This window comes from Podarcis muralis, chromosome 7 (genome assembly GCF_964188315.1).
Source record: "Podarcis muralis chromosome 7, rPodMur119.hap1.1, whole genome shotgun sequence".
Taxonomy (NCBI): Eukaryota; Metazoa; Chordata; class Lepidosauria; order Squamata; family Lacertidae; genus Podarcis; species Podarcis muralis.
In genome coordinates this window covers 91,760,476-91,780,508 of record NC_135661.1, presented here as the reverse complement: position 1 = coordinate 91,780,508, position 20,033 = coordinate 91,760,476, and the positions used below count along the sequence as shown (strand labels likewise).

The window sequence follows — 20,033 nt, the reverse complement described above, 5'->3', positions numbered from 1 at the left end:
CCCTGACCAAAGGCCTGGTGGAACAGCTCCATCTTGCAGGCCCTGCGGAAAGATGTCAAGTCCTGCAGGGCCCTAGTCTCTTGTGACAGAGCGTTCCACCAGATTGGAGCCGCGGCCGAGAAGGCCCTGGCTCTAGTTGAGGCCAGCCTAACCTCTCTGTGGCCTGGGATCTTTAGGATGTTTTTATTTGCAGACCGTAAATTTCTCTGTGGGACATACCAGGAGAGGCGGTCCCATAGGTACGAGGGTCCTAGGCCGTATAGGGCTTTAAAGGTTAAAACCAGCACCTTGAACCTGATCCTGTACTCCACCGGGAGCCAGTGCAGCTGGTATAATACCGGATGGATATGATCTCGCAGCGAGGACACCATAAGGAGTCTTGCTGAAGCATTCTGCACCCGCTGGAGTTTCTGGGTCAGTCTCAAGGGCAGCCCCACGTAGAGCGAGTTACAATAATCCAGTCTGGAGGTGACCGTCGCGTGGATCACAGTGGCTAGGTCAGGGCGAGAGAGGTAAGGAGCCAACTGCTTAGCTTGGCGGAGATGGAAAAATGCCGCCTTTGTTATAGCTGCAATCTGCGCCTCCATGGAAAGGGAGGTGTCAAAGATTACACCCAAACTCTTAACGGACGGTGTTGGCACTAATTGCACCCCCACAAGAGATGGGAGTTGTCCCCTCAATCCCATATCATCCCGTCCCAGCCAGAGGACCTCTGTCTTCGAAGGATTTAACTTCAACCGGCTCCCACGTAACCATCCAGCCACAGCTTCCAGACATCTGGTCAGTGTATCTGGGGCCGAGTCAGGATGGCCGTCCATCAACAGATAGAGTTGGGTGTCATCGGCATACTGATGGCAACCCAGCCCAAAACTCCGGACAAGCTGGGCGAGGGGGCGCATAAAGATGTTAAAAAGCATCGGGGAGAGTATCGCACCCTGAGGCACTCCACACACCAAGGAGTGGCGCGATGACAATTCCCCCCCAAGCACCACCCTCTGTCCCCGACCAGAGAGGAACGAGCGCAGCCATTGAAGGACTGTGCCCTGGATCCCCACGTCGGCAAGGCGGTGGTCCAGGAGTTCGTGATCGACCATGTCGAAGGCTGCTGACAGGTCTAGAAGAATTAGCAGCCCCGACCCGCCTCGATCCAGCTGCCTACGGAGATCATCTGTTAAGGCGACCAGAGCCGTCTCGGTCCCATGACCAGCGCGGAAGCCGGACTGGAATGGATCGAATGGAAAAGAGAAGTCCTGGGGGCCCTGATTCCAGAAGTACCCCCAGACTACAGACCTGCATCCTTAGGGGGGGCAGCAACCCCATCAGTCACAGGTTGGGTCCCCAGTCCTGGAGCAGCTCTGCCTTCTCATGATTCAGGCCCACTGTGTTTGCTCTGCTCCATTATGCAGTGGTACCTTGGTTCTCAAATTTAATCCGTTCTGGAAGTCCGTTCCTAAACCAAAGCATTCCAAAACCAAGGCGCGCTTTCCCATAGAAAGTCATGCAAAATGGATTAATCCATTCCAGACTTAAAAACAACCCCTGAGACAGCAATTGAACATGGATCTCCTGGGACCATTGATCCATAAAATGAAAGCAAAAATGTACGATACTATACAATAAATAAGACAGTCTGGTAGATGATCAAAATTAAAATTTATTTTTCTTCTTACCTGCACTGATGGTAGTCCTTGTTTGGCTGGGGGGCTTTTATCCATTTCTGCAGTCACACAACCAATCAATCAGTAGCTGAACTGGGTTCCACACAGGCACAAAAACAAATCAACTGAAAAAGCCTCAGAAACAAAAACTCACAATAAAGAGCAAAAACAAAAGTGCCAAAGTGAATCCTCTCCAGAAGTCCGTTTGACTTCTGAAATGTTTGAAAACCAAGGCGTAGCTTCTGATTGGTGCAGGCGGGGAGACCAGGTATGCTGCCTTGACCTCCTTGGAGGAACAGCTGGGATAGAACTGCAATGAAGTCAGAGACCCAAGCAGTTGGGGGGGCAGATGGAGTGGGTGCCTCTCAGGGGCGCAGGGTGCTGCTTTCCCCTGGGGCCGTGGGGGGCCTGGCCCTTGCTTCCCCCCCTCCCCCTGGGAGCCACGCGCCATCTGGGGAGGGTGAGGGGCAGCCCAGCTCTCCGGGGATGCGAGAGCTCCGGCAAGAGGGGGGCTGGCTGGCCGGCCAGCCGCCTCCCCCCTCACACCAACCTCTCCCTTTTCCCTCCCCAGCAGCCCCCGGCAGTGCAGAGGCGGCCATTGCTCATCACATCCTAGTGTGCGATTTGTCTCATCACGCTGCATGGCGGTACAGTAGCCCTTTTCTTTGACTCCATCTGTCTCGCCTTTTTTGCATTTCTGCTTTCCTTCCCCCCCCCCCCGACCCCCGTTTTCCCAAGGAGATGATGGAATGGGAGGGGACGGACGGACAGACGCAGAGACCCCTCCCCATCTCCTTCCCCCTCGTTTCTCCTCCATCTGCTTTCTTCTGTTTCTCATGTTTCCCATGAACTTTCGCCAGCTGCCAAGAATCGCTCGCCTGCCTGCCTGCTCCCTCCATGGCGCCAAGCCCCCTTCCCAACACGCTGCGCTTGGTAGTCTGGGCTGGGGGGGGCACTGGGAGCAGGGGGGGCAGAGGGACGGGCACCTCAGGACGGCGGCCAGAGGCTCCCCTGGTGAGTGGGTGCCAGGGGCAAAGGCTCTTGGAGGTTGCCAGGCCCCCATCTATACCACTCTTCCACCCCCCCAAGCATGTGGGTCAGCCATTGTTCAGCAAATGCACCTGCAATGGCCCTGATCCTGCCACTGTGCAGACAGGGGAGCGTGGAGGTCCAGGTTGCTCCGTAGGTGTAGGACAGGACAGCCACAGGTGTCCGTGGTCGTTCTCCGGGCATCTGATTTTAGGGGCCCTGAGATGAGCAGATTCCTGAGGGTGCTGAAGACCTTGTCTGCCCCACGGCTCCCAGGGAGGAGGGGTGATGCTGACAGCAAGTCTGGCTGCCTTGGGCTGGGAGAGAATGGTGTGCAGTCCTCCCATTCTGAGCATGCAGACAGGAGCCAGGGGCAGCGTCCGCCATGGCGAGAGAGACCCAGCCCCATGGAAAGGGACCCGGCAGAGAGCTTGGAGGAGACGGGGCCGTCTGGTTCATGGCCGGTGTTTCCCCTCCTGCCTTGTGCCCGCACTTGCCTCTTCCCGGGCTTCCAGGGTGGGCGGCCGCCCCCGCCCGCCCCCCCCGCTGGCGGAGCCCCTCCTGGCCTGGCCCAGCCCCTCCTCCTCTTCCTCTTCCTCCTCTCTGTCTTGCAGACGATGGAGACGCAGGTGGAGGAATGGTACAAGGAGGTGGGCGAGCTGCAGGCCCAGGTGGCCGCCCTGCCCCTGGAGGCGGCCAGCAAGGAGATGGTGGACGAGCGGCAGAACGCCGTGGGCACCCGCATCGTGCGCCTCATCGAGCCCCTCAAGGAGCGCCGGAGGATCCTGCTGGCCTCCAAGGAAGTGCACCAAGTCAGCCACGACCTGGAGGACGAGATCGTAAGTGGGGCGCGGAGGAGGGAAGGGGGGGGGGAATCTGAAACCAGGCCCTCAGAAGGGAGCACTTCCGATTGTGGGAATGTTCAGGGAGGCAGGAGAGGATAGATTGTTCATTAATATCCTTCCTAACCTACTCTAGCAAGTTGCCTTACTTAGCATAGTTTTACATTCCCCTTTTAAACACACAGCGGGTAGCTGGTTGCAGGCTTGTGTAAGCCTCTCACTATTAGGTCCCTGGTAATTTCCCTTATATCCCTCTTAAAAGAATAAACATGCCACAATCTTATGTAAAGTATATAAAAGAAGTTTACTCACATCATCAGTTCACAGTTGGATCCTTGAAGGCAGACGTAGTTACAAAGGATATACATGTGGATCTATCCCATATGGGGATAATCCCAGTGTCCTCTGGTGGCTAGAGCATCTCTTTGGTTACCTGGACAGGTAGGGTCACGCCCACCTCTAGTCACATGCAAGAGGAAGGATGTTCCAGGCCAGGAGGAACAGGAAGTTTTTGACTGGCTGGTCCAAACATCCCCTTTCATGTCTACTCTAGGAAAACAAGGAATGTTGTACTTGACTGCTGCTTATGTATCGCATCCCACACTGATTGCTAGAAAGGCACGCAGAGAGAGGAAGCTAGATCTCGCAGGGTCTACAGAAAATCCTCCCTGTGAGAGCCACTCGTGTCCAGACAGGTAAAGGGGCACAAGCGTCCTGGCCTGCTCTCTCTGTGATCCCTGCTATGTGATCTCTTCTCTGCATGCTTCATCAATGACCAGGGATGAAGGACATTTGCGGAGTCTGAGTTTCCGCTCCAATCCTATTCTAAACTACAGTGGACGCTCGGGTTGCGAACGTGATCCGTGAGGGAGGCATGTCTGCAACCCGCAGCGCCGCGTCTGCGCACGCATGGGTCACGATTCAGTGCTTCTGTGCATGCGCGAACGCCAAAACCCAGAAGTAACCTGTTCTGGTACTTCTGGGTTCGGCGTGGTGCGCAGCCCGAAAACACGCAACCTGAAGTGTCTGTAACCCGAGGTATGACTGTATGTATAATATACCGTATTTTTCTGTGTATAAGACGAGGTTTTTTATAAAATATCATGGTGAAATTTGGGGCTCGTCTTATACACGGGTGGTGCATTGGGGGGCGTTATATGTTGCTTCCTGGAGCCAGAGAGTGTCTGCAGCTATTGGGCGTGTTATTGGTTGCTGCGGCAAGGGCTGGGCTTGATTGGCAGTCACTGCGGCAACTGGGCGGGCGATTGGCGGCTTCTTCCGGCGAGGGGACATTGGACTGCAGGCCTTTGCTCAACAACTCTGGGCATTTCCCCTCATTTTCTTTATTTGGAATCCCCCAAAATAGGGAGTGTCTTATACACGGGGGGGGGGGGGGTCTTATACACAGAAAAATACAGTGTGTGTTTATTAAAAGGGGGAAATACCAGGAAATCCCGTCTTCAGTGAAGCATCCTGGATTACTTAAAAGGCTAAATCTAGCTTATCGACAGCCTTCTTATTTTGCTGCAAAGGGGATGTCCTCTGCTGAACTCACAGATGTGAGTAAGGAGGGATAATATCTAAGAATATATCCTCTCCTAGTTTCTATACACATCCCTGCAGGGAGGGACTGCCCCAAGCGCATTGGGGCTCACAGCCTTTGGGGTTGGGGGCAAAGTCTGCTTCCTGGGGGCTTTGGAGGTCAGGCTCCTCTGACGGAGGTTGCAGAAGTCACAGTGGCGCCACCAAACCAGAAGCATGGATCACGAGGGACAGTGGCCTTTGTGAGGACTGCTCAGGAGCACAGTCTGGCCGCATCTTCCACGGGGTTTGGGTTCCAAGGATTCCGCAAAAATCACATATACCCCCAAACCTTTTATTTTTTAATAAAAGTTGTTTATTGTAGGAAATGCATAACTCGGATGTGGGAATGTTCAGGGTGGCAGGAGAGGATATATTGTTTATTAATATCCTTCCTAACTTGTGCTAGCAAGTTCCTTTACTTAGCAGAGTGCATTCCCCTTTACACAGCAGATAGCTGGTTGCAGGCTCGTGTGAGCCTCTCACTATTATACAATTCAGTCTCAGACTGAATTGCATGTTCCTGGTAAGTTCCCTTGAATCCCTCTTAAAAGAATAAAAATGCCACAATCTTATTCAAAGTCAATAAAAGAAGTTTACTCACATCAGTTCACAGTTGGATCCCTGAAGGCAGACTTAGTTACAAATATGTACATGTGGATCTACCCCATATTGAGGAATGATCCCAGTGCCTCTGCTAGCTGAGAGCCAGTCTTGGCTAAAAGCTGGTCAAACGAAGAAGGAATTTTGAAGAGCCATTGGTTGTAAGGTGTCTTTGGGGGAGCGATGAGTGTCCCCCCCAAATGTGATGGGTCCTCTTTCCACCTGTGCTTTGCTCCGATGCCAAGGGGGGCTGTCCCTCTTCCACCATTAGGAATCGTACTCACGTGGGGGCACTTTTGTTTTTCTCCCCCACCCGCTTCTAGATCTGGGTGCAGGACCGGCTGCCCTTGGCCACGTTGAAGGATCACGGGAGCAACTTGCAAACGGTCCAGCAGTTCATCAAGAAGAACCAGGTGCGAAGAGGAAGCCGTGGGGGGGGGGCAGAGTGTGTGGGAGGTGCTGGGGAGCCCCAGGAGAGGGGGGGAAGAACAATGGGGGGAGCCTGTTTTGCCCTGGATTCAGAAAAGCAGAGGCTGGTGGCCTAGGAGAGCCCTGAACTCAGAGCCGCCGCCACCATCTGAACAGTTCCTTCTGGGCCATATAGAGACAGTGTGGTGTAGTGGTTAGAGCAGTGCCAGATTTACATATAAACTGAACAAGCTCTAGCTTAGGGCCCCACTCTCTTGGGGCCCCAAAAAAAATTAAAGGGGGAAAAACTGGATGTACATTTCCAAAATATAAGATAAAAAACAAATAAAATAAAACCTACCTACAGCAACCATGTTTTGTGCTGCGTAGGCTCCTATGATGTAAGTCCTGGGCCCCACCTGATCACCTGCTCCCCCAAATATCCCTGCTTTGCTCCTTTCTATATATAGGGTGCCGACATTCTGCATGGACTGGTTGCAGGGCAACATGGGCAAATGGCTTGAGATACCTATGAGGTCCATAAATTACCATCTAGCATATATTCAACACAAAAAACCAGTGACAATTTGTTGTGGACAAAGGACGGCTGGACATGGAAAGGGCCCCATTACCTTCAGAAGCTGAGGGCCTCATCAAACCTCAACCTGGCCCTGGGTTAGAGAGTCGGATTAGGAGACCCGGGTTCGAATCCTCCCCTTGGCCATGACCTTGGGGGCCGGTCACTTACTCTCAGCCCAGCCTACCTCACTGGGATGTTGTTGTGGGGATTAAATGACGAAGGGGGAAGAGCCCGAAAGCCACCTTGAGCTCCTTGGAGGACCAGCGGGGTGCCGGTGTAAACATTAAAAACCCTTGATAATAATAATTTGGAAGCCTCTCCCTCTTCCCGGTCGCCAGAACCTCCGCCGAGAGATCCAGGTGCACAAGCCCCGCATGGACGACATCCTGGAGCGCGCCAGGGGCATCGCCACCATCAAGACCCCCGAGGTGGACCCCGTGCGGCTGCTGCTGGAGAAGCTCTCGGAGATGTGGGGCGCCCTCCAGGAGGAGACTGAGCAGCGGCAGCACCTGCTGGACGCCACCTACCAGGTGGAACAGTTCTACTTTGACGTGGCCGAGGTGGAGGCCTGGCTGAGCGAGCAGGAGCTCTTCATGATGAACGAGGAAAAGGGCAAGGTGGGGAGAGGGGCCTGAGGACCCCACATTTTGGGCTGGGGGGAAGAGGCGGGCAGCTTGTCGGAAGGCGTTGGGCAGGCTGAGTCCCCATCCCTTGGTCCGGGACGGGAGAAATTCACAGGGGAGAAGACTCAGCTCTGCCTCTGTGGCTTTGGGAAGGAGGGTTGTGTGGGAATGTTCAGGGAGGCAGGAGAGGATAGATTGTTTGTTACTATCCTTCCCAACTTGCGCTAGCAAGTTCCATAACTTAGCAGTGTTTTAAACATTCCCCTTTAAACACACAGTGGGTAGCTGGTTGCAGGCTTGTGTAAGCTTCTCAATATAGATTCCTGGCAAGATCTCTTATTTCCCTCTTAAAAGAATAAACACGCTACAATCTTATTTAAGATACAGTGGACGCTTGGGTTGCGAACGTGATCCATGCGGAATGCACGTTCGCAACCCACAGTGTTTGCAACCTGCAGTGGCGCGTCTGCGCAGGCACGGGTTGCGATTCTGCACATGCGCAAAGCACGATTTAGTGCTTCTGCGCATACACGACCACCAAAACCTGGAAGTAACCCATTCCAGTACTTCCGGGTTTCAGTGGGTGTGTAACCCGAAAAAACGGAACCTGAAGCGGCTGTAACCTGAGGTATGACAGTATATAAAAGTAGTTTACTCACAGCATCATCAGTTCACAGATGGATCCCTGAAGGCAGACTTGCAGAAGTACAGTGGACTCTCTAGTTACCTATTGCTCTGGATACGTAACTTTCAGCTTACGAACGCGCAAAACCGGAAGAGTCTACTTCTAGGTTTCGCCATGCGCACATGCGCAGAAACGCTCAATCACGCCGCGTACATGCGCAGAAGCAGTGCCTCTGCCTATGGACTTTTTGGGTTGCGGATGGACCCCCGGAACGAATTTAATTCATATCTGGAGGGTCCACTGTATATACATGTGAGTCTAACCCATATGGAGATGGTCTCCTTGAAAAGCCAACAGAGCATCTCTCGCCAAAAAAAGAGAGACCTGTTGCTCCAACGACAAAGTCCAAAAGAGAGAAGAGAGTGTGCTGCGTGCCTCCTCCTTTTGTTACCTGCACAGGTAAGGCCACGCCCACCTCTAGTCACATGCAAGAGGAAGGATGCTCCAGGCCAGGAGGAAACAGGAAGTTTTCGACTGGCTGTTCCAAACATCCCCTTGCATATCCACTCTAGGAAAACAAGGAATGTGGTACTTGACTGCTACTTATGCATCACATCCCCCAGTTTGCTCTGGTGCTTACAAGTTTCCCACGGGGACGTCTGTGCAACCAGGATGTTGCTCTCTATGTCCCCCTTTGGCCTGGTGCAGCATCCGGGCTCTTCTGATGGAACCTCCAGCCCCAGAGGCAGTCTATCTGGATTCCTCGGTCCTTAAGGATCTCAGGCCACTGTGAGAAGAGGAGGCTGGACTGGCTGGGCTCCCCTCTGGCTCTCCCGGTGTCCTTACGCCCCCTCCTCTGTCCTCTCAGGACGAACAGAGCACCCTCCAGCTCCTGAAGAAACACTTGATGATGGAACAGACGGTCGAGAACTACGCCGAGACCATCGCTCAGCTGTCGCGACAGTGCCGGGCGCTGCTGGAGCTGGGGCACCCGGACAGGTAGCTCGGCTGTGGTCCCCCACCTCCTTCCCTGCCCCCTTCTAAGCCCACCCCACTTGGCCCTAGCCCTCTCCCCACTAGGGCTGAGCAATATAGCGAGATACCCTGGTTTGAAGTCCATATCATGATACAGTGGTCCCTTGGTTCTCAAACTTTATCTGTTCCAGAAGTCCGTTCCAAAACCAAAGTATTCTAAAACCGAGGCGTGCTTTCCCATAGGAAGTAATGCAAAATGGATTAATCCGTTCCAGACTTTTAAAAAGAACCTCTAAAACAGCAATTGAACATGAATTTTACTAGCTAACGAGACCATAGATCCATAAAATGAAAGCAATAATCAATGTACTGTACTATAAAATAAAGAAGACAGTATTGTAGATGATAAAAATGAAAATGAATTTTTTTCCTTACCTGATAGTCATTGTTTGGATGGGGGGCTTTTATCCGTTTCCGCAGTCACACAATCAATCAATCAATCAATCAATCAGTAGCTGGACTGGGTTCCACACGGTCACAAAATCAAATGAACTGAAAAAGCCTTGAAAACAAAAACACAAAATAAAGAGCAAAAACAAAAGCGCCAAACTTAATCTGTTCCAGAAGTCTCTATTTGACTTCCGAAATGTTCAGAAACCAAGGCGCAGCTTCTGATTGGTGCAGGTGCCCCAGAAACAATAGCTGACAGCCTCCGTGGACATTCGGTTTATGAAAATTGTTCAAAAAGCAGAACACTCACTTCCGGGTTCTCGGCGTTTGGGAACCAAGGCACCACTGTATCGGCCTGTTGCGATGTTTAGCTGGTGGTGTGTCACCATGTTGGAAAGCGGCTGTCACCCAGCCCCCTGGTGCCCTCCCCTCTGACGGTCTCCCCCCCCCCCCCCGGCAGTGAGCAGATCAGCCGGCGCCAGTCGCAAGTGGACCGCCTCTACGTCTCCCTGAAGGACCTGGTGGAGGAGCGCAAGGCCCGGCTGGAGCAGCAGTACTGGCTCTACCAGCTGAGCCGCGAGGTGGACGAGCTGGAGCACTGGATCGCCGAGAAGGAGGTGGTGGCCGGGTCCCCGGAGCTGGGCCAGGACTACGAACACGTCACGGTGAGACGGGGGGGGGGGGCTGCCTCCTTTGCACCTGATTCGTATGCATCCCTTTCGGGAGAAAGTATTCGCCGCTTGATTGCAAAAACAAAGAGACAGACCTCAAAGCGGTTCACAAGAGCAGTTTCAGTTTTCTTTATACAGGCCTTAGGAAATGTCTTCAATATTCATATATGCAGAAGCAATGCACACAGGTTAATACATTAGCAGGATTCTAGAACTACTTGGAATTACATGATGAATGGATTATAAGTCATTCCAATGGTTCTTTAGTTTACGGTGGACGTGCTGTTGACACATGATGGATCCAAGGAAGGGACTAGGGGGGAGTCAGCTTTTCTGGTTTCGGTTATGAATTTTTGGAAAATCAATAAAATATTATAAAAATATGTTTATGAAATGTCTTCAATATTTAAACATTTATTTATCTATTTTTGGTTGATTTGTTGCAGATTTATAGCCAGCCAGATGGGCAGGGTATAAATAATTACATATGATATGATATGATATTATTATTGTTGTTGTTGTTGTTGTTGTTATTATATTATAGTCTTACGGACAGAGAAGCAAAGGAAGATATGTAAAAATTAAGGGTTGTGTTCAGCTAACTTTTCTTCAGAGCAGACCCATTGAGACCAATGGCCATGACTCACTTAGGTCCATTCATTTCCATGGGTGCAATTTAAGCAAAAGTTAGTTGACTGCAACTCTCTATGTTGCCTATGTCTTGCTATTGTTATTATTTTTCAAAAGCCCCGTGCTTTTGCTCAGCTGCAGTGAGCATGTACAGAGTGCCGTTCTCTTTCAGCTCTGTTCCGCTGGCAGCACAGTTGCAGCATCTCAGGGACAGAGTCCTTGCAGTTTCTCTGTCTAGTCCCCCCCCCCAGCCCCATGTTCTTTTTAAAATTTTATTAGTTTTACAGTTTAATATTCCACACATCAATCATATAAAGGAAAAATAATAAAATAATTCAAATATCTCCCCATCCTATGATTTCCCTCAACTTCTCCTTCTGGTTCATTACATGTTTGTTACTTCCGCTTAATTTATTTTCTCCCATTTTGTTAATCTTTTAATTAAATGCTCTTATGTTCTTATCACTTATTTGCACCATATTTTTCTTTCCAATTATATCTGACACTTAATTAGTTTCCAACCTGTTCTTTCTTCATCTTTACAATTCTTTTCTTAATTGCAAGTGTTTCCTCAAATCCTGCTAATGAGTCCATTTCTTTACAGTATTTCTGTAGATACAGCATGAACAGTTCCCAATCTTTTTTAATGTCTCTGTTACCATTGTCACTTCTACGTATTCCATAAGTTTGACTTGCTGTTAGGGCAGTTCATAAAAAACTTTTTTTTGAAAATGCCTGCTCCAAAGGTCTTATCTTACTACACTAGGGATTATATAGCTATATCTGAAATTTCATGCATATCAGTTAATATCTTGACCCTCCTCCACTGAATTGAAATTTCAGCCTTCACAACATAGGAAAACGGCCAAATAAACAGCTATTTTCAAGGAGGAGGGTCAAGATATTAACTGATATGCATAAAATTTCAGATATAGCTATATAATCCCTAGTGTAGTAAGATAAGACCTTTGGAGCAGGCATTTATTTTTTAAAAAAAGTTTTTTATGAACCGCCCTACTTGCCATTCTTCTTTCGTTGGTATCTTGAATTTTATTGACATTGATGCTGCATTTATGTTGTAGTTTATGCTGTTTTTAAGTCGCATTTTAATCAATGTTTTATATTTGCTGTTGGCCGCCCTGGGCCCGGTTTTTAAAGCAGGGGTACAAATAAAAAATTATTATTATTATTATTATTATTATTATTATTATTATTATTATCATCATCATCATCATCATCATCATCATCATCTTGTCCTCTTTCCATTTTGGGGCTAGTAAAATCCTAGCCTCCATTGTACCGTACCACTTTCCGCTTCCCTGCAGCTGCTGCAGGAGAAGTTTACAGAGTTTGCCAGCGAGACGGGCAGCGTGGGGAACGAGCGAATCTCGGCCGTCAACCAGATGGTGGACGAGCTGATTGACTACGGCCACGCCGACGCCGCCACCATCGCCGAGTGGAAGGACGGGGTGAACGAGGCCTGGGCCGACCTGCTGGAGCTGATGGAGACGCGGGCGCAGATGCTGGCCGCCTCCCACGAGCTCCACAAGTTCTTCAGCGACTGCAAGGAGGTCCTCTCCCAGATCGAGGAGAAGAAGCAGCGCCTGCCGGAGGTGACGGCTCGCGAGGCCAAGACCTCGGCTGGCACCCTCCAGAGGATGCTCAGCTCCTTCGAGCACGACGTGCAGGTCCTGGTGACGCAGGTGAGGCAGAGTGTGTGTGTCTGTGTGAGGTGTGTAATCCTGTTGTTGTTGTTGAGTCGTATCCGCCTGTTTGTGACCCCCTGGACCAGAGCACGCCAGGCACTCCTGTCTTCCACTGCCTCCCGCAGTTTGGTCAAACTCATGCTGGTAGCTTCGAGAACACTGTCCAACCATCTCGTCCTCCGTCGTCCCCTTCTCCCTGCGCCCTCCATCTTTCCCAACATCAGGGTCTTTTCCAGGGAGACTTCTTTTCTCAAAGTATTGGAGCCTCAGCTTCACGATCTGTCCTTCCAGGGAGCACTCAGGGCTGATTTCCTTCAGAATGGAGAGGTCTGATCTTCTTGCACTCCATGGGACTCTCAAGAGTCTCCTCCAGCACCAGAATTCAAAAGCATCAATTCTTTGGCGATCAGCCTTCTTGATGGTCCAGCTCTCACTTCCATACATCACTAATTCACATCCTACATTTATTTATTCATTTTGTTTATAACATTTTTTATTAGATTTACATTGTGTAACATCAAATCTTCTTTTTAAACCTCTTTGGCTCAAACTGAGCCTATTGACTTCTCTCCCTCCCGTCTAGACTTAAATTAAACTTAAATTTAACTTATACAAACTTAAATTCTGCATCTTTGCATTTCACTTCCTTTCCTGTTTTTGATATATCATTACCTAAGATATTACATTACTCAACCTGAATAGGTAGTAATTTCATCTTACAGATCTTCAGATAACCCTTCTAGTGATGTTAATTGCTTACATTTCTTTTTCTTTTTTTTAAAATAATATTTATTGAGTTTCCAAAAATTTAAACACTACAAACAAAAAACAAAAAACAAAAAAAATGAAAAGCAACACAGTACAATACAATACAAGAACACTACAAAACACTAACACATAAGACAAATAAAACAAAACAAAGACCATTTACAACACTTTGAACAATTTCAATGTCATATCTTTTCGTTCGCTTATTTCCACGACTTCCTCACACCTCCCTTTTTGTATTCCACATCAATTAATTATTTCAGCAATTCCTTTCCATCTTCCTCTGTTTTCTATCCTATAATTATCTTAACACATTCTAACCTTATTTTGTTCCCTTTAATGCTCTATTAATCTATTTATACTTAATTCCTTATAACATTTCTGCTAAAGCCATATAACTTCATTCCAACTTTGTTCTAACATTCATTAATTTTGCAATATTTCTATAAATAGTATTTAAACTTCCAGTCTTTTTCCACCAGCTCTTCTCCCTGGTCTCGGATTCTGCCAATTCTCTCAGCCAGCAAAAAGCAGATGATTCACAACAAAATTTAGGGGTCTGGCAGGGCAAGTCCACCTCCTTCTTTAGCATCCGTTAATATCTTAAATTTTACTCGAGGCTTCCTGCCCTGCCAACCAAATCTAGAGACATCCCTCTGCCACCTCCTGAGACAATCCCTCCCATCCAAAGCTTGCAATGTTTGAAACAAAAGCGACATCCCCAACATCACAGCAACCCTCGTCCCCACCACCACCACCACAACAACTCGGCCCAGCAATAACAACTTCCAATTTGACCCTATTTCCAAATCCCCCTTCTCTTCAAGCCAATGTCCTTCACAGTTGCCCTTGAATAGAGTCACATTTCTGGCGGTCATACTAATCCCCAAATACCTCTCTTTCTCAACCAAAGTTAGTCCTATCTCCTCCTGAAACTCTATCAAGCTTTTCTTTTCCTCAGGTAGGGCTCTGATCCTCAATTTCATCTGTTTCTCTTTAAGTTCAGTCATAACAGGTGTCAGCTTGTATTCCTCAAGTTGTCCTTGTATGGATGAGACTCTTTCCAGTTGAATTACTTTAACTTCAGCAGCAAGGGTTTCCTCCTTAACTTCATCCGCAGTTTGCCGTATCAGGGTAGATTCCTGTATCAATTTCTGGGTGGTTTCTGTATTGGTATTCACCTTTTGTCCCAGGGTCCGAGCAGCGGTATTTTTGTTCCCAGGGTCTGAGCAGCGGTATTTTACCTCTCTTGGTCTCTTCCGCAGGCAAACTCAGTCCACAACTCCCCCCCCCCCCTTCTCCTGCCTCCAAGGGGGGGATTGTATTCTTTACTTATGACAATTTAGTCTTTTACAAAAAGCTTTCCAAGACTTCAGCTTGCAGCCTCAATTGCTTCAGACTATTTACTAAAGGGGAAGGCGGACTTCCTGTATTGAACCTTCCCCGTTTCGATGCCAAATTAGACATTTTAAAAATCCAATTTTCCCGATTAAGCTCTACTCACGGGTAGTTACTTTAGAGTCAAATTGTCCACAGGAAAAAGTCAGCGCTCTCCGACAACAGCTATGCGGCTTCGCTCCGTGGAAGAAGCAGATGATTCGAAGCACCGCACCGCTCACCCCACATCGCTCCGGATCCCCGAAACCAGGTTTCCCCGCGAGTGGGGGAGGCGCAAAAGGTGCCCGCCGAATCCCACGCTCACAGGCTTCTCCCGCCTGTGATTTTTAAAGGGTCTCCGCCTTTGCCGTGGCAGCCAGACCCAGATTTCCACGGAGCTGATTCCTCCCGATCAGAGGAATCCAGCCATTGCCGGAGGTGCCTCCCCGGAAGTCTCGCTTACATTTCTTTTTCAAATATAAATATAAATTTATTCCAGTCCTTTTGGAATGCTTGATCTTGCTGGTTCCGGATTCTTCCCGCCAGTTTCGCCAGTTCTGCAAAGTCCATCAAATTCATCTGCCCCTCTTCTTTTGTTAGTATTTCATGCTGTTTCCATTTTTGGGGTTAACAAAATTCTTGCCGCAGTTGTTGCATACATGAACAGTTTTTTATCTTGTCTCGGTATCTCTTTACCCAGTATACTCAGTAAAAAAGCTACTGGTCATTCACATCATACGTTTAAAGCAGCAAATAGTTAGCCTATGGAACTCGCTGCCACAAGAGTCAGAGATGGCCACCGACTTGGATGGCTTTAAAACAGGATTGGACAAACGGCTTCTACCCCCAATGGCTCTGCTCTCACCATTGGAGGCAGCAATTATTCCGAATCCCAGTTGCTGGAATCCACTGCGGTGGACGAGGCTGCTGCTCTTGGGATCTGCGGCTGCTGGTGGGTGTCCCTTTGGGTGTCTCCTTGGCCACCATGAGGCCGGGATGCTGGACCAGGCGGACCATTGGCCTGATCCAAAAGCTCTTCCTATATTGTCAGCTTCACTATGACTCTGCTTTGAACAGTACTGGCTTCCCTCAAAGAATTCTGGGAGCTGTAGTTTTCTAAGGGCGCTGAGACTTCTTAGGAGACTCCTTTTCCCTGCCTCCTCTCCAAGCCATGCATCCTTAACACATGACAGTTCCTGGGACGCTTTGGGGGAAGCTCTGCCTGCTTAAAGCAGAAGAATTACACCTTAAATTCTCCCCCGCTCTGCCCTCCGCACCTGGAGGCAGCAATGCTTGCAAATGCCAGAAAGAGGGGGAAAGGTCTCCGGTGCTCGAATCCTGGGCACCTGGCTGGCCACTGGGAGAACAGGATGCTGGGCCACCTTTGGCCTCATCCAGCATCCAGAGTCTTCTCATGTTCTGATGGAGCCTCCAAGCCCAGAGGCAGTCTATCTCGATTCCTAGGTTCTATGGGGGATTTGGCAGTGTGAGGACCGGATCCATTGGCCTGACCCAGCCCACTCCCCTTAGGAGACCCGCTCCTGCCCTGCTCCCTTCCCTCCCAGGGGCGCAGCGAGCCCCCTCTTGCCCCCTTAACCTCCCCCTGCTCCCCACCAGGTGCGGCAGCTGCAGGAGGTGGCGGCTCAGCTGCGGACGGTCTACGCCGGGGAGAACGCGGAGGCCATTGCCACCAAGGAGCAGGAGGTGATGCGCTCCTGGAAGGAGCTGCTGGGGTCGTGCGAGGACTGCCGCCTCCAGATCACCACCACCACCGACAAGATCCGCTTCTCCAACATGGTGCGGGACCTCATCTCCTGGATGGACACCATCATCGCCCAGATCGGCACCGGAGAGAAGCCCAGGTAAGAAGAAGGAGAAGAAGAAGAAGACAGTGGTACCTCGGTTCTCAAACTGCATCCGTTCCGGAAGTTTGTTCCAAAACCAAAGCGTTCCAAAACCGAGGCGTTCTTCCCATAGAAAGTCATGCAAAATGGATTAATCCGTTACAGACTTTTAAAAACAACCCCTGAAGTGGCAATTTAATATGGATTTTACTATCTAAAGAGACCACTGATCCATAAAATGAAAGCAATAATCCATGTACTGTACTAAAAAATAAACAAGACAGTATTGTAGATGATAAAAATTAACATGAATTTATTTTTCTGACCTGCACTGATGATAGTCATTGTTTGGATGGGGGGCTTTTATCCATTTCCGCAGTCACACAATCCATCAGTCAGTAGCTGAACTGGGTTCCACACAGTCACAAAAACAAATTAAGCAAAAAACCCCTCAAAAACAAAAATGCTAAATAAATAGCAAAAACAAAAGTGACAAACTTAATCCATTCAAAAAGTCCTTTTGACTTTTGAAATGTTCGAAAACCAAGGCGCAGCTTCTGACTGGTGCAAGCGCCCTGGAAATAAAAGCTGACAGCCGCATCGGACGTTTGGCTTCCGAAAAATGTTCAAAAACTGGAATGCTTACTTCCAGGTTTTCAGAGTTTGAGAACCAAGGCATTTGAGAACCAAGGTACCACTGTAATAATAATAATTTATTATTTATACCCCACCAATCTGGCTGGGTATCCCCAGCCACTCTGGGTGGCTCCCATCATCATCATCATCATCATGTGACAAAACACCAAACATTAAAAACTTCCCTAAACAGATGTCTTCCAAAAGTCAGATAGTTGTTTATCTCCTTGACATCTGGTGGGAGGGCGTCCCCAGGCCAGGCGCCACCACCGAGAAGGCCCTCTGCCTGGTTCCCTGTAGCTTTGCTTCTCGCAGGGAGGGCACTGCCAGAAGGCCCTCGGAGATGGATCCCCGTGTCCAGGCTGGACGATGGGGGTGGAGATGCTCCTTCAGGTCTACTGGGCCATCCCACCAGCTCTCGGAGGGCAGCAGGGTGGAGCACAGCTTTGTGGGAGGCAGGGGGCTGCATCTCCTCCCTGCGACCTCTTGCCTCCCACTGGACTGCCAGGCCCTGGCCTTTTCAAGAGCTGGGGGTCATGTGCACCTCTGCTGACCCCAAGCTCCCCCAGGGAATGGTGGAAAGGTACCCCAAAGGACTTCTGGCCCAGTGCCCTGCCATGCAGGAATCAGATCCACCCCCCCCCAGGGTGCCATCACCCACTTTGGGAACCTCTGACTTAGAGGCAGGCAACACGTCAAAGCCACCCCCAGTGCCGGATTTATGTATAAGCTCAACAAACTCTAGCTTAGGGCCCCACTCTCTTGGGGGCCCCAAAAAATATAAAGGGGGAAAAATGGATGTGCATTTCCAAAATATAAGATAAAAAACAAATAAGATAAAACCTACATCCAGCAACCGTGTTTTGTGTTGTGTAGGCTCCTAGGATGTAAGTCCTGGGCCCCGCCTGCTAGCCTGCTCCCTCAAATATCCCTGCTTTGCTCCTTTCTATATATAGGGTGCCGACATTCTGCATGGACTGTTTGCAGGGCAACATGGGCAAATGGCTTGAGATACCTCTGAGGTCCATCAATTACCATCTAGCATAGATTCAACACAAAAAAACAGTGACAATTTGTTGTTCGCAAAGGACAGCTGGGCATATCAGGGGCCCCATTACCTTCAGGAGCCTCAACCTGGCCCTGGCCACTCTTGTGAGCGGGGGGGGGGGGTGTCTTCCCTCTCGCATCATCTCTGCCTCCCCTTCCCCCACAGGGACGTCTCCACCGTGGAAGTGCTGATGAACTACCACCAGGGCCTGAAGAGCGAGATCGAGACCCACAGCAAGAACATCGCCTCCTGCGTGGACCTGGGCAAGACGCTGGTGCTGAACAAGAGCCCCGCCTCCGAGGAGGTAGGCTCCGCCCCATCTCTGTGGCCCCGCCTCTACCCTCCCTGTGGCTGGAAGAGAGGGGGGCCCACCGGGCAGTGGGGTCAAGTGGGGGCGGCATCCTTCTCTCTTCTGCCGCACTCCAGGACCATGTTGCATGACGGAGGGGAAAGATCTTTTCTGAGGGAATGGGATTCTCGGGGGGGGGGGGCTGGGAATTGGGGGGGGGCAGGCGAGGCCTGGGCAGAGACATGACCCTTTGTCCTCTTTCCACTTCAGATCAAGCTCCACCTGGAGAAGCTGATGACCAAGAAGAAGGAGATGGTGGAGAAATGGGACCGGCACTGGGAGTGGCTGCAGCAAAGTGAGTCCGGGTGCAACGCCAGCCCCTTCCCCCCCAAAAAAATATCCCCCTGAAAATCCACCCCACAAAACCGTTCCTCCTCTCACAGTTTGTTTTGTAGCCCCCCAGGGGAAAGTGGGGGGCATCCCTTTCCCTTCCGACTCTCAGCCTCACATTTTTTGGGGGGAGGGAGTTGATTCCGATGTTTCTCTGTCAACACATACTATTTATTTATTGACTGAAACATATGTACAGTGGTGCTTTGGAAGTCGAATGGAATAATAATAATAATAATAATAATAATAATAATAATAATAATTAATAGTTTATTATTTATACCCCGCCCATCTGGCTCAGTTTCCCCAGCCACTCTGGGTGGCTCCCAATTGAGTGTTAAAAACAATACAGCTTTAAATATTAAAAGCTTCCCTAAACAGAGCTGCCTTCAGATGTCTTCTAAAAGTCTGGTAGTTGTTTATTTCCTTCACATCTGCTAGGAGGGCGTTCCACAGGGTGGGCGCCACCACCAAGAAGGCCCTCTGCCTGGTTCCCTGTAACCTCACTTCTCGCAATGAGGGAACCGCCAGAAGGCCCTCAGAGCTGGACCTCAGTGTCCGGGCAGAATGATGGGGGTGGAGACGCTCCTTTAGGTCTACTGGGCATTTGAGGCCGTTTAGGGCTTTCAAGGTCAGCACCAACACTTTGAGTTGTGCTCGGAAACATCCTGGGAGCCAATGCAGATCTCTCAGGACCGGTGTTATGTGGTCCCGGCAGCCGCTTCCAGTCTCCAGTCTAGCTGCCGCATTCTGGATTAATTGCAGTTTCCAGGTCACCTTCAAAGGCAGCCCCACATAGAGCGCATTGCAGTAGTCCAAGCGGGAGATAACTTCCCGTTCTGGAAGTCCATTCAACTTCCAAAATGTTCAGAAACGAAGGCACAGCTTCCGATTGGCTGCAGTTCCAGGGGCTTCTGCTTGGCTTCTGTGGGGCTTTGAGGGGTGGCTTCCTGCCCTCAATGGGTGAAGAATGCTGCAGCCAGGGTGCTGGCAGGAACATCATTTATCATTATTATTATTATTATTATTATTATTATTATTAATATTAATATTAATTGACTTTATATACCGCCCTATACCCAGGGTCTCAGGGCGGTTCACAGAATAAAACCAAGATATAAAACCACAAAATGCAGAATAAAAATGAAAACAGAAGCCCAATAGCCCCCACGCAACAGCCTCGTGACACCCACTCACGATCCGTGTTCGAGGTTCTTGCGGCTGGCTGAGAATATCTGAGCCCCTCCTTTCAGCAGCTGCCCCGGCTGCCCGTCTTGTGCCCGGCCAGGTTCCAGCTTCT

General features: G+C 49.8%; 1 protein-coding gene across 6 annotated transcripts in view; it reads left to right on the top strand.

The window, feature by feature from the left end:
- Positions 1–20,033, top strand: part of SPTBN4 (spectrin beta, non-erythrocytic 4) — a 90,145-nt gene that overhangs the window by 56,069 nt on the left and 14,043 nt on the right. For all 6 annotated transcript variants that reach the window (XM_077932471.1, XM_077932470.1, XM_028741789.2 and 3 more), the window contains 9 exons: positions 3,302–3,526; positions 6,037–6,126; positions 7,040–7,318; positions 8,818–8,948; positions 9,835–10,039; positions 12,001–12,378; positions 16,144–16,388; positions 18,220–18,358; positions 18,614–18,698. In XM_077932471.1, the coding sequence (XP_077788597.1) occupies positions 3,302–3,526; positions 6,037–6,126; positions 7,040–7,318; positions 8,818–8,948; positions 9,835–10,039; positions 12,001–12,378; positions 16,144–16,388; positions 18,220–18,358; positions 18,614–18,698 (1,777 nt within the window). The remainder of the gene's footprint in view (positions 1–3,301; positions 3,527–6,036; positions 6,127–7,039; positions 7,319–8,817; positions 8,949–9,834; positions 10,040–12,000; positions 12,379–16,143; positions 16,389–18,219; positions 18,359–18,613; positions 18,699–20,033) is intronic.